The 13,434-nt window shown below is 40.4% G+C and overlaps 1 protein-coding gene across 1 annotated transcript in view; it reads left to right on the top strand.

Moving 5' to 3' along the window:
* LANCL3 (LanC like family member 3) overlaps positions 1-13,434 on the top strand; it is a 98,064-nt gene extending 84,630 nt beyond the window's left edge. The window contains exons 4-5 of the mRNA XM_045790468.2: positions 5,441-5,648; positions 12,307-13,434. Coding sequence (XP_045646424.1) covers positions 5,441-5,648; positions 12,307-12,466 — 368 coding nt within the window. The 3' untranslated portion in view covers positions 12,467-13,434. The remainder of the gene's footprint in view (positions 1-5,440; positions 5,649-12,306) is intronic.

The following is a 13,434-nucleotide window of genomic DNA, read 5'->3' as shown; positions in this document are numbered from 1 at the left end:
GTTTCCATAGATTGTGACTTTCTGTTCCGTATCACTCTTGGGGCCTTTTTACTTTTATAGAACCCCTCTTAATATCTCCTGTAGGGTTGGTTTCGTGGTTATGAAATTGGTCAGTGACTGGTGATTCTGGAAGGTCCTTATCTCTCCATCAATTCTGAATGACAGCCTTGCTGGATGAAGGATCCTTGGCTGCATGCTTTTTTCTGAAAGAGCTTTAAAAATGCCCCCCCAACCCTTTCTCTCATTCCAGGTCTGTGTAGACAGGTCTGACGTAATCCTGATACTTTTGCCTTGGTATGTGAGAAATTTCTTTGCCCTGGCCGCTTTCAATACTGTATCCTTGGATCTAATATTTGCGAATGGCACTATGACGTGACGTGGCGTAGGTTTGTCATGGTTGAATTTGGGAGGGGTCCTCTCTGCCTCTTGGACACGAATGCTTGTTTCCTTTGCTAGATTAGGGAAGTTTTCAGCTACAATTTGTTCAAATATCTCTTCTAGACCTCTGTTTTTCTCCACCCCCTCAGGGATGCCGATGATTCTGACATTGGAACGTTTCATTGAGTCAGTAATCTCCCGTAATCTACATTCTTGGGAATGGATTTTTTTTAGCCCAGATTCTATTTTAGTTTTCTCTTCTACTAACCCATCCTCTAATTCGCTGATACGTTCTTCTGCCTCATTCACGCTGGCTGTCAGAGCCTCTAGTTTTGACTGCATTTGACTGATAGCATTTTTAATTTCTGCCAGATTCGCTCTCATTTCCGCCCTTAGAGATTCTATATTCTCATTAACATTTTCATTAATACTTTTTTCAAGTCTACACATCATCTTGACCATTATTACTCTGAATTCCATTTCTGATAATTTGGTTATATCCATATCCATTAGTTCTGTGGCAGAGGCCACAGACTCACTATCTTTTCTTTGCTGGGGGGCATTTCTCCTTCTCGTCATTCTGATGAGGAGAGGTTGCGGGGCTGTCCAGAGACCAAATTATTGACCGGGACCCAGGCTGTGCGCCCATGGTTTATAGGGATCTTAGGGATGTGGGCTTCTTGATTTTTCAGCCTGCCTTCTGGGGGAGGGGCCTGCCGCTCCAATACTCAGGCAACCCTGTTTGGGTAGAGTCTCCGTGTCCCCTGCAAGGGGGGGATGGGGATGAGTACCCTGTGAGCCGGTATTTCCAGGCTTTTGTTCTCTGGCGGCTTTCCCTGGCGGTTTGCTGTGGCTCTTCTGAGAGTCAGAGCAGCAGTGGCCGAATCCCAGCCTCTGTCTCAGAACAGAGGGATCGCGGCCCGTTCTCCACTGATGTTCTGGCCACTCTAACTCTGTTTCTGTTGGTGCTGCTCAACCCTGCAGCGTCCAGGGATGTGCACCCCACACCCGGTGTCCCAGCCCTCACTTCCAGGGTCGTGCGTCTCTGTCCTTTGTGTTTCTAACGCCGCCAGCCGCCCCCGCGCGCTCCCGGAGCTCCCGGTCTCAGTCTGGATCCAGTGAGCGCACCGGCGCTCCGGTTTTCAGACTGGTCGCACGTGTGTTCCCAGCTCACGGTCTCAGTCCGCGAGTCCGCCCGCTCCCCCGTGCAAGTGGCTACCGCTTCCCGGCACCCGAACGCGGCGGCTCCCTCCCCCTTCCGTTTATCTTCCGATATCTGTGCGCGGTTTCATGGCTCCCCGCTTCGTACCTCAATACTCAGCGCTGGAGATGTTCATTTGTAGAGATCCAGATGTATCTTCCTGCGTCTCAGGCTGGTTCCGTGGTTGTTTAGGCTGGTCTGGTACCTATCCAACTCGACTCAGGGGACCGGCTGAGAAAGGGGTCCCCTACTCCTCCGCCATCTTAACTCCCCTCTCCCTTAAGTAATAATTTCTTTTCCCAGTGTTTGGCAAACACGTATATCATTGCTGACTTAGGTTTCTTATCAGTGGACAATAATCAGTGTTCCGGTGACAGAATGACACAGTTCCTATCAAAAGCAAAGAAACCGAACATTCCTTCCTTTTAGATTAAGCAGCCTTATTGTGGATTTCAGGAGGTCAGGTTAGAAGACAACAGGTTTAGAAGTCTTTCAAGGTCCCTTCCATGTACCATTCGTTCTGTGATTCAGGCTGCAGGAAGAGGTCCTTTGTCTCTGGCCGGAATAGTATCAGTAGCTATTAAGCTGCCTTGGGCTAATGGCCTGGCACAGCAATTGGACCATATGAACTCTTCTTGCTTCCACATCTTGTCTCTGCTTCGGTATCGGCCTGTGCTGGGGTGAGAAATGAGACATTATAACATCAGCAGATGTTTGTGGAGCCCTTGCCACGTCAAACACCATGCCATATAGACTAGGGGAGCAAAAATGAACAAGATAGAGATCCTGCCCGTGGGTAGTTTGCCCCATTCTAGGGGAGGCAGACATATAAACATAATTTTAATATGAGATTGTGTAAGTGCTCAGGTTTGTATAGGGAATGATGGGAACTCAGAAGAGGGATTCCTGGAGGCAGTGATGCCTGAGGTGAGTTGGCCAGGGCAAGATAGTTGGGAAGATTATTCCAAGAAAAATCAGTCAGAGGCTTGGAACCACATAGTGAAGGAAGGGGAACTGTGGGTGCTTTGGTTTGACTGAAAAGCTTCAAGTAGGTAACGAATGAGACGTTGGCAGAACAGAATAGGAGCTAAGTCACTGAGGGTTTTTTGTGACTCAACTGGAGACTTGCTTCACCTGGCTTCTGAGTGGATGCTAAGAGGCCCAGATTACACTACAGGGTTGGTCCATCCTGAGGCAGGGGAGCTGACCTTTGGTCTCCGTGTGTCAGCCGTCATTGGCTGAAATTTCCTGGGGAGGTGGGCATATAGCATAGCCTCTCATTTGGCTGAGTGCACATCTCCCAAGAAGAGGACAGCTGTGAGCTTTATTAGCAGTCAACTCATAGCACCTGGGAAATGGGGCACCTGCAGGTAGGGTAAAGGCAGTCCAGCAGAGCACCAAGGGCTTCCAGTTCACCTGGCTAATTCTTCCTCATGTTTGGTAGTCAGGCTGGATGGGGTCACTCCCCTCAGTGGGCCTTTCCTGCCTCTAGGTGTGGGTTAGGAGCCTTCCTGTGTGTTCCACGTAACCTAATGAATGCCTCCAGTTAAGTGGTAAACACCATGAAGGGAGGGGCTTTTTAAAATCTTAGCACCTCCTACTGTGCCTGGTATATAGTAGGTGCTCAGTTAATATCTGAACGACCACCGAATCCTTTGAGCCTTTTATTAGCCTCTTTGCCATCTTTCTGCCAACATGATCAGCTCATGGCTACCCCATTGTGCTTCTTTAGGTCTCTCTTGACACCACTGTGGGACATTTTGTCTATAATTTGTCTATAATACTAATACTGCATCATTAAAAATAAAAAACAAACCAATCCACAACAAACTCCCTCCCACTGGTTCCCTATTGCCCACAGAATGGAGTCCATGCTGCCTCACTGGACTTGTAAAACCACCCATCATGTGAACCCCATCTACCTTGGTTAGAACACTGCACCACTGGTCTTCATGTGGGTTGTTTGCCCTGGCTCCAAATCTTTGCCCTTGTCGATCCTGAGGCCTGGAACGCTCTCTCTAACTCATGTTGGGCCTAGAGATTCCTATGCATCCTGCAACGTCCTGAAGAAAGCCCTACTTCTATCCTAGGCCTCACCCAACTGTCTCCCTCAGGGAACTTCCCCTTTTTTGGTCCCTGTAGTGTTATTGACAGCATCATTCATTCTATGCTCCAACAGCATCAGGAACTCCATGTCCTATGAGGTATCAGTCACATGTACAAATTTTTCTCTCCCTTTCTACACAGTACCTTCCTGAAGGTCAGGAAGCATTTATTTCATATGACCCAAGGCCAGGACTGGCTACATAATTTGGGGGGGCCCAGTACAAAGTGAAAATGCAGCCTTCTTTAAAGAATGTATTACTAATTTCAAAATGGTAACAGCAGAGTATTAAACCCAGCATGAGGTCCTTCTGGAGACCCTTGGAGACTGTATAGGTCACATGCCCATGAAGCAAGCCCTGCCTAAGACTATGTATATAGTAATCCAATGATCGCTTACAAATGAGTGGATACAGTGAATGAATAAATGTGTAATTAAATAAGTTCAGTTCTTTTAAAATCTTCTTTTAGCTTGTGGAAGACACTTTGTTCCTAGAACTGAAGAGGGACAATAGGCTATAGCTGACCATTGTCAGTGGTTGACTGGAAAGCCTTGGCTGAGGAGAGCCTGTTTTTATGGATTAATTATAGGAAGTGTTAGATGATAAATTCTGAAAGAGAATAAAATCATGACTTATACAAATATAAAATAAACACAGGTCAACCAATTTTATTTAGCTCATTAATTAATGAGGGAACGGGAAAGGTGTTATAGCTGGTTTCAAAGGAAAATTCCAGGAGCAGACATATTTATGGGCCATTAGGAGTGCTGACATGAATTTGCTTAACAGATGCAAAACTGGCTGCTTCCACAAAGGCCAAGGGAAGTCAAAACAAGCTCTCCCAGACAGAATGTGATTTTCTAGGAATAGGAAGTATTTACATTACTATCAGTTGTCTACAAGGTAATTTCTGTCTCCACAGAGTTGTAAAATAGGCTGGTCAAAAAACAGTGAAAGGCAGAGATAACCCTGATGGATGAGCTAGTTGCGATACCTGCTAAATTGCAGTCTTCCCACTTCTGTAGGAGAGACTTAGAGGCCATGCAGGAGAGAGAGGGATCTTGTGTTCCTAATCTCCTCTCCCAATACGAGTACCTGGAACTTGGGGGAAATCGTTTCTATTAATAGCTGTCGCTTCTCTTGTTTCTGTTCCCTCCTGTGTAATTAAGATTGCCTCTGTTGAGGAGTTTTGAAGGCAAATGTCTTCCTTTGGAACAATCGAGTAGGGAAGGACTCGCTTCACAGCTGGGGTAGAAATCTTGGCCAGGTCGTTTGGGATCATTGTTGTTTCTGGAAGGACTCCCAGTTTTGCCTTAAGGAAAGGTGTATAGTTATAAGCACTTTAACATTACAAATTCCGAACCTCTGTGGGGGAATGAGCAGACTGTATGAACACTTAGCCATTTCAAATAGCCAGATATGCATAATGCTTACCAGACTATGCATCATTAAATATTAACCCATTTGTAAATTATGGATTGTATCACTCCTTGTACTTGTTGCTCTTTCTCCAGGGGCCAATACCACGATACAATTCAAACAACTAAATCTCACAGGTAAAACAAGACTAGAAGATTCTATAGCACTGCTACTCAAAATGTGGTTCCCGGAAGGGCACTCGGTAGAAACGCAGAATCTCAGGCCTCACCCCAGACCTACCAGATTAGAACGGGTGTGAGCCTTTTACAGTTGGAGACGTTCTGCTCCATAGCATAAAGCCCCAAAGTCACCTCTGATGTCTTTGATGTTTTCACAGGAATTGCCTATCTGTTTGCCAAAGCTTATCTGGTTTCCAAAAAACCACAGTACCTGGACACGTGTATCCGGTGTGGGGAACTTACGTGGCAGAAGGGCCTGCTGAAGAAGGGGCCGGGGATTTGCCACGGTGTAGCTGGCAGTGCTTACGTCTTCCTGCTGCTGTACCGCCTCACTGGAAACTCTAAATACATCTACCGAGCCCAGAGGTCAGCTCAGCTTTGCATGTTATTTTTATTTTTTTTCTAAACATTAATCAAATTTATGTTCTGAATAGGTAAGAGAGTCTCATGGCCTGAAAAGTGAAAAAAGAGATACATCAACTGTGCACTCTAGCAATTTGCTTCTCTTTCCAGGTGACAGGGTTACCAGTTTCTTAATTATCTTCTCAGAGATATTCTGTGTGTATATTGTATATATACAAGCGAATACGTGTACTGTATATATAAAGTTTCGTCCCTCTTTTTTTTATACAAGTGGTAGCACCTTGCTATCTTAGCAGTCACCCCAAATCAGTACATAAGCAACTCTTCATTTTTATTGTTGCATTGTATGAATGAACCAGAGTTTAGTTACTAGGTCCCGTGTAGAGGGTTATGGGCGTTATTTCCAGTATTTTGCATTATGAATAATGTTATCATGGATAACCTTGTAACATATCATTTTGCACATGTATGGGTATGTCTGAAAGATAAAAGTGCAATTGCTAGGCCAAAGGGTATGTATATTTGAGATTGTTTTTTACTGTGGTAAGAACATTTCACATGACATCTGTCCTCTTAACATATTTTCTTTAAAGATTTATTTATTTATTTGAGAGAGAGAGCGCGAGCCCGAGCAGGAGGGGCAGAGGGAGAGGGAGAAAGAATCTCAAGCACACTCCACACTGAGGGTGGAGCTCCATGTGGGGCTCGATCCCACAACCCGGAGATCATGACCTGAGCCGAAACCAAGAGTCAAATGCTTAACTGACTGCGCCACCCAGGCGTCCCCCTCTTAACATACTTTTAAGTGTTAGCTGTAGGCAGTGCTGTACAGCAGATTCTAGAACTCATTCACCTTGCATAGCTGAAACTTTATACCCATTGAGCAACAACTTTCCACTTTCCCTTCTGTCCCCAGTACCTGGCTACCACCATTCTATTCTTGGCTTCTACGAGTTTGGCTATCGTAGATACCTCATATAAGCGTTACCATGCTGTACTTGTTTTTTTGTAACTGGCTTATTTCACTTGGCATAATGTCCTCATTTATCATTTAGAACAGTGTCTGACACATAATAACTGCAATGTAAGTGTTCACTGTTATTATTACTAAAAATTGGAGTTCTATCACTCTAGACATTTCTCTGTGCATAAATGCATGTTCATATATTTATGTAGATATAACTATGTATACATATATTAATAAGATCCTACTAGTATGTATATATAATAGTACTGTACATGCCATTTACAGCTTATAATTTTAAATGAACAATTTTTAAGGGACATCCTTCATTTCAGTTTATAGATGTACCATGATTAATTTCACCGATCTATAAGTAATGGACACTTGGTACCTATGTGATCTTTACAAATAACAAGCAAAATTGTCCCAGATATCCAGTACATACATTTCTATGCACTTGTGCAAGCATTTCTTGTCACAGAAATTTTAGAATTGAAGTCATTAGACCAATGGGTATTTCTAGCCTGGTCTTTATCTTTTGCCCATTTTTATCCTATTGTGATACTTATCTTGAGGATTGTAACTCCTTGTTACAATATATGCTGTAAATATTTTCCTACTTTGCCATTTCTCTTTCAACTTAGCTTATGGTCTTTTGCCAGACCAAAATTTTAAGTACTTTTCTTGCTAAACTTTCAAGATTTCTGGATTTTGTGTTATGAGACCTTTCCCGCTCCAAGATTACAAAAATATCAATTTGCATTGACTTTTAGTGCCTTTGTGATTTTAACTTATAAAAAATAATCTTTATACCTCTTTCACCCATTTCTCCCACCCATTTAAAAGTTATCTTAACTTTCAAATCTCTGACTAATCTAGAACTTACTTTTTTTTAATGCTGTTATCTGGGTATCTTTGTGTTTTTTAATGAAAAAACAAAACATTCCAGTAATAGCTATTGATCAATTACTCCAATGATTTGAAATGTCAAATTTATCATAAACAATTTATATAAATGTTTGTTTCTTGACTTGTCATATTTTATTATTCATTTTCTCTCATTTATTCTTCCAATTGTATTTTAGAATCAATTTTCAGATTAAAAAAATTCTGTCATTTTGATTGGAATTTCAATAAATTTATAGGTTACTTTAGTGAGAATTAACATCTTTAGAATATTGTTTTTCTATCCAGGAACTTGGTATGTTTTCCCTTTATTTAAGTTTTTAGAAATGTCATTTGGTAAGGTTTTGATCTTATGAAGAAGGTTCTGCATGTTTCTTTTTAATTTTATTCCTAGGTATTTTATATTTCCAGGTTTGTGAGTAGAATCTTTTCCTGCACTATATTTTCAGGTCATTTATACTGGTATTTATGAAAGCTTTTTAAAATGTGCATATTACTGCAGTTTAGCAATCTAAGATGCACTTCTCTCGTATAAATCTGCATTGTATCTTATAAACATCTTAGTTTTGATGGGTGTAATGATATATCTGGCCACCTTTCTGAACTCCATTGCTGTTTCTATTAGATTTTCATTAGAGTCCATTGGGTTTTCTAAATAGACAGACATATTTGCAAATAATTATAATTTTGTTACTTCCTTCCTCATTTGTATTCTCCCCCTCTCCCCCATTGCATGGGTCAGATTCTCCACAAAAATGTCATTAATATGAGCAATAGTAATGACGATTTTATTGGGAGTGCTTCTGTGTTTCACCCTGACCTTTGAAATTTGCTTCTTACAATGTATATCACGTCAGATTATGACACTCCTCTGTTCAGGCAAATCCAGTGGCTTCCCGTGTGACTCAGAGTAAAAGCCAGTCTGTCTTCTGAACAAAAGGCGCTACAGGATCTTGTCTCCCATTACCTCTGTGAGAGCATCGTCTGCTCTTTTCCACCTAGCTCTTTCTACCACAGTGGCTTCCTTTGGGTTCTTTTAAGGTGCCGGGGCAACCTACCTCACAGTCTTTGAAGTTTTGGTTCCCGCCACCTGTAATGCTCACTTTCTACATATATCTCCCAGGCCCCTGACTTCATCCAGATCTTCACCCTAAAGTCATTTTCTCAGAAAGGTCTTCCCAAGCCAACTTAGCTAGTAGTCAATGTAAAAAAAAAAAAACACACATATAAAATACCTTTTATGACATTTGCCGGTAGTCACTGAAGGAAAAATACTAACATATGTCAGTCCTCCATTTGGAGCTTCCTTGTTCCAGAATTCCATTAACATATTTTGATTCCCAGCTCCCTAATCTCTTTGGTTGCAGCCTGACCCTTTATCTCCCAAATGTAGAAAAAGAAAGTCCTTTTGGATCCTGTCTAGACTAATACGATATCACCTTTGGGATCGGTTTCATCAGAGGTTGTCAGGCGCTAGAAAGCCCAGTGAAAAGGGCCTCTATCTTTCTGGCAGACCAGTCGTAGCTTACAGAGTCTTAGTTATGAGGTTCTGGGGTCCAGGGCCCTTCAGACAGGTTCCATTTCTCACTTCCAGGTAGAGCCTGAAAGTGTGCAGGTCATATCTGAATATTTGGGGGGCATTGCATTTAATTGCTTTAGTGTACTGAAATTTCCACTTCATTATAATTCAAAGTTAAATATTCTATGGCCTAAATTGGGGAAACTTCCCTCATTTTGGCAGTTCCTAAAACAGTAATGTCAGACAGTATGTACCTTCCTATAACAAACATTACTTGGTCACCAGTTGAAATTTATAGTTGAAGAAAAATAGTTGATAATGGTTTCGGTTTCTTCCATCATTATTTAACTATTCAGGGTTTCTACCTCTTCTTCTTCTTTTTTTTTAAAGATTTTTTTTATTAGCAGAGTGAAAGACAGCCAGCGAGAGAGGGTACACAGCAGGGGGAGCGGGAGAGGAAGAAGCAGGCTCCTAGCGGAGGAGCCTGATGTGGGGCTCGATCCCAGAACGCCGGGATCACGCCCTGAGCCGAAGGCAGACGCTTAATGTATGCGCCACCCAGGCGCCCCTCTACCTCTTCTTGAATTAGTTTTGGTAGTGAATATATTTCTATAAATCATTTAATTCATATGGATTTTCAAATGTTTGATTAAAGTTTTAACAGTGTAGTTCCATGATATTTTAAATCTCCCATGTCTGTGATTATATGCCTTTTTGCATTCCTCACGCTTTTCCTTTTTGGTCAGACATCAGCATTTCATCTATGTCATTCAGCCTCTCAAGGAACTGGTTTTTGGTTTTGGTTACTGATTCTTTTTTGTGGTTCTTTTGCTTTTTAATTTACAGAAACTTTCTGCCTTTATTTTGATTTTCTAGTGTTCCTTTCTTTTGTTATTTTCTACAGTTAAAAAAATGTTTCATTAGAATACCTTACATCTTTCTGATAATAACAGTAATAAAATTCTCAGATGAATGAGTTTTCCAGAGTTCAATTCTTGTCATAATCAATAGGTTTTGATATGTTACATTCTCAGTGTCTGTAATTCTTTTTAGTTCTAGAATTACCATTCTGATTTCTATTTTGACAGAATTTTTTAGAAAAACGAATTTGTTAGCTTGAATTTTGCATCACTGGGTAGATTTGGGGAGTGATCATTTTCACTTTATTTATTTATTTATTTATTTATTTATTTATTTTTAATTCAAATTCAATTAGTCATTTTCACTTGAATGTGATAACACACTATACCAGTCAGAACACAGTGAAACTGCTACTCTCATACATTGCTGGTACTCTTATAAAATGCTATATATCATTTAGAAATTATTTTGAAAAGCACAAAAAATGTTCATCATATTTAAACTAAAATGTAGGATACTAAATATTTACAGACTGTGATTTCAGTAATGTGCTAAATAAATCAAAGCTTGTGGGGATGTCAGGAGGAGAAAGAGCAAAATTAACTATGGGTTTCTTTTCAAGTTTGGAGGAATGGTAGTCTCTGTTTTATAAACATTCTACTATGTTTATGTGAAAAATGATATTTACCATATATCAAATGCTTGCCATATGCTCAGAGCCTAATATATGGTATCTTTAATCTTTACAGGTAATCTTACACAACTCTGCAACTTCACCATTTTAAAGTCAGATTAAGAAATTTGCCAAAGGTCATATAACATGAAATTATCAGAGTTGAGGATCTCAACTCCAAAGCCCTTCCTCTTTCTGCTCTACCAGGGCTTCTTAACCTAGGGTTCCTGAATTTACTTGAGAAACTATTACATCTCAAACTGAAATGGAGCGTTACGTTCAATTCTGAACGTAGGTAATAAGCCACAGGAGAATTAGCAGGAGCCGTGACTCTCACCAGTAGAAGGCATAGATATTCTCACATCGTTTTGCTCTTTTTGCAGATATTATGAAATATATTTGACTCTGATAACTACTTAGAAATGTCAGCAGTTATTAGACCCACTACTAGATCTTGTTCTTTAATGTGTTAATAAAGAATCCATATGTTATTATTTCACAAATTTGGTTTTAAAACTTTTGCTAACTGTGCGTTGATATAATTAATTTCCTTGGGAATCCTGTGTATTTTATTTTCTGCATTTGAGGACTTTTTTTCTGGGAGGAGTCCAGACTGCAAAATGATCTGTGGCACTGTAAAGGTGACGACTCCTTGAAGCTATACTTTGAAGTTTCATTGCATAATTATAAATTTTGAATTAACTCTTAAAAGGCATCATCATTCTACTGTCTAAAATTTTGAACTCCATTTAAAAATTGCCGCATATTCAGGAAAACAGTTGATAGAAAAATTGTACCAAACAGAATTGCAGCATGTTTCCTGCTGACTTATTTTAAGCTGCTGTTGGTAATTCCAAGAGCCCTAAAAAGATCAAATAAGTAATTACTCTTAGTAGGACCCTCCCCCCACCCCCCGCACACAGTAGCAATAATCTAAATTTATGGCAGTATCAGCTCTCAGGCCTTACCAACCTGTGAGTTCCTCTGAACTGGTGATTGTGTCATTGGCAGAATCCAATAGAGCAGGTCTCTGAAGAGAGAGAACACAGGTCACAGCACTTTCAAAGCTTTAAACTACTACAAATGTTACTCATTATCAATAATTTGAATAGGATTTGCGGCAAATACAGGTAGAAGAAAAAGGATCTTTCATTGAGAATCTAGAGGCTAGTGATTTATTTTTAAGGCAGATGTCCTAAAAATAATATATCTTGTAGCTGAGTTTGCTATTTGATGTCGTGATTATAAAATGTTGCTTGCCTTTTCCCATTCATCTTATTCCTTTGTTTGCCCAAAGCACAGATTGTATAAAATCTTGCCCATTTATTTTCAGTCTCTGCTCTCTGTCACATATAAATGAAACCTAGCTCAGAAATGATATGCCTGCAGAAACACAGCATATTTACTCTTTTAAAGGAACAGTCATACGTCAGCTTGCTTCTATTCAAGATAAATAAAAATATGGTTATTTATCTGTCTCTTTTACTTTTAATTATTGGATGACAGAAGGAAAGAAATCCACAGAAAATACCGAACTGATTTGCTTTGCAAACTCTGACAGTGTTGAATTTGCTTGTCAACACAATTTGTTGTGAAACATACACAATTATATAACAGTTCTGCAAAGATAATGGTGCTAGAACTTCAACTTAGCAGAGAGGAGGAAGAAGTAACTGAAGGCCAATAATATGGCAACACTCGTGTTAAAACTGTTCTTACGTTCTTCTTCTTCTCTTAGGTTTGCTGAGTTTTTATTTACGGAGGAATTCAAAGCCGGCTCTCGGGTCCTTGAAAGTATATACAGCTTGTATGAAGGCTTCTCCGGGACGGTGTGCTTTCTGATCGATCTGCTGCAGCCCAATCAGGCCGAGTTCCCTCTCTTCAGCGTCTTTGTCTAGAAGGCTCCATCTCCCACTGTGGCCCTGCAGAAGGTCCCTGAGATTTCCCGAGGCAGTTTCCACATAAGCCACATTCAATGGTATCACAACCATGAGCCTTAACATTGTCGCCAGAAGGAAGGAAGGAGGGAAGGGAGGGAGAAGGCAGGTGAAGGCAACATGATACCAGACTTAAGGGAGAACAGTTTGAGAACCTGCAGAATTAAGACCCCACAACTCTTCTCAAAACCGTAGAGATATAAAATTTCAGGGAATAGATGTGAAACCAGAGATCAGAGGAAAAAGGGAAAGAGAAATCATCCGTTTTTCAGTTATGGCATAGAAAACAAAATTGAAATGTGGACTATGTTGATAAAATGCCAGTACCTTTGCAATTGGAAAGAGAATTTGGCCATTTGTGGGTGCCCTCCACCCCTAAATTCAGAAATAAACACAGTAAAAAACTAAAGTAATTGCCCAGCTGAAAATTGCTAGGAGGGATGAAATGTCAGGTTGCTGAAGGACAAAAAAAGAAGCTCTTGGTTGTCCTAGGCTTATTGAAATTTATGGTTTTTACTGAATGGAGAAATTTGCATATGAATCTCTATTTTTTATCATTACCCTGGGCACTTTAGAGAAAACATACCATAACCTTCTCCCCCCCATTTCATTTTTAAGTAACGTCTATGCCCAATGTAGGGCTCAAACTCACAACCCTAAGATCAAGAGTTGCATGCTCTTCTAACTGAGCCAGCCAGGCACCCCTAAACATATCGTAACTTGGTTTAAGTCCCGAAATTCAAAGGTTTTTTAGGCGTACATCTCTTTTCCTGGTTCCTTTTTCTTTCCTAAAGCTCAATTAGAATAGTAAAATTCATAGGCTAGCAAATACAGTAGCAAGTGTTACTGTCAAGTGTTCTTCTCAATTTGAAGTGTGAGCTGTGTCTTCTCTATTGTTAATTAATATTAAAATGCTTATGTAATCTCTA

The sequence above is a fragment of the Ursus americanus genome, chromosome X, assembly GCF_024610735.1.
Source record: "Ursus americanus isolate L20-20 chromosome X, mUrsAme1.1.p, whole genome shotgun sequence".
NCBI classification, from domain to species: Eukaryota; Metazoa; Chordata; class Mammalia; order Carnivora; family Ursidae; genus Ursus; species Ursus americanus.
The sequence above is the reverse complement of the archived record's forward strand: the minus strand, read 5'-3'. Positions and strand labels throughout refer to the sequence as shown.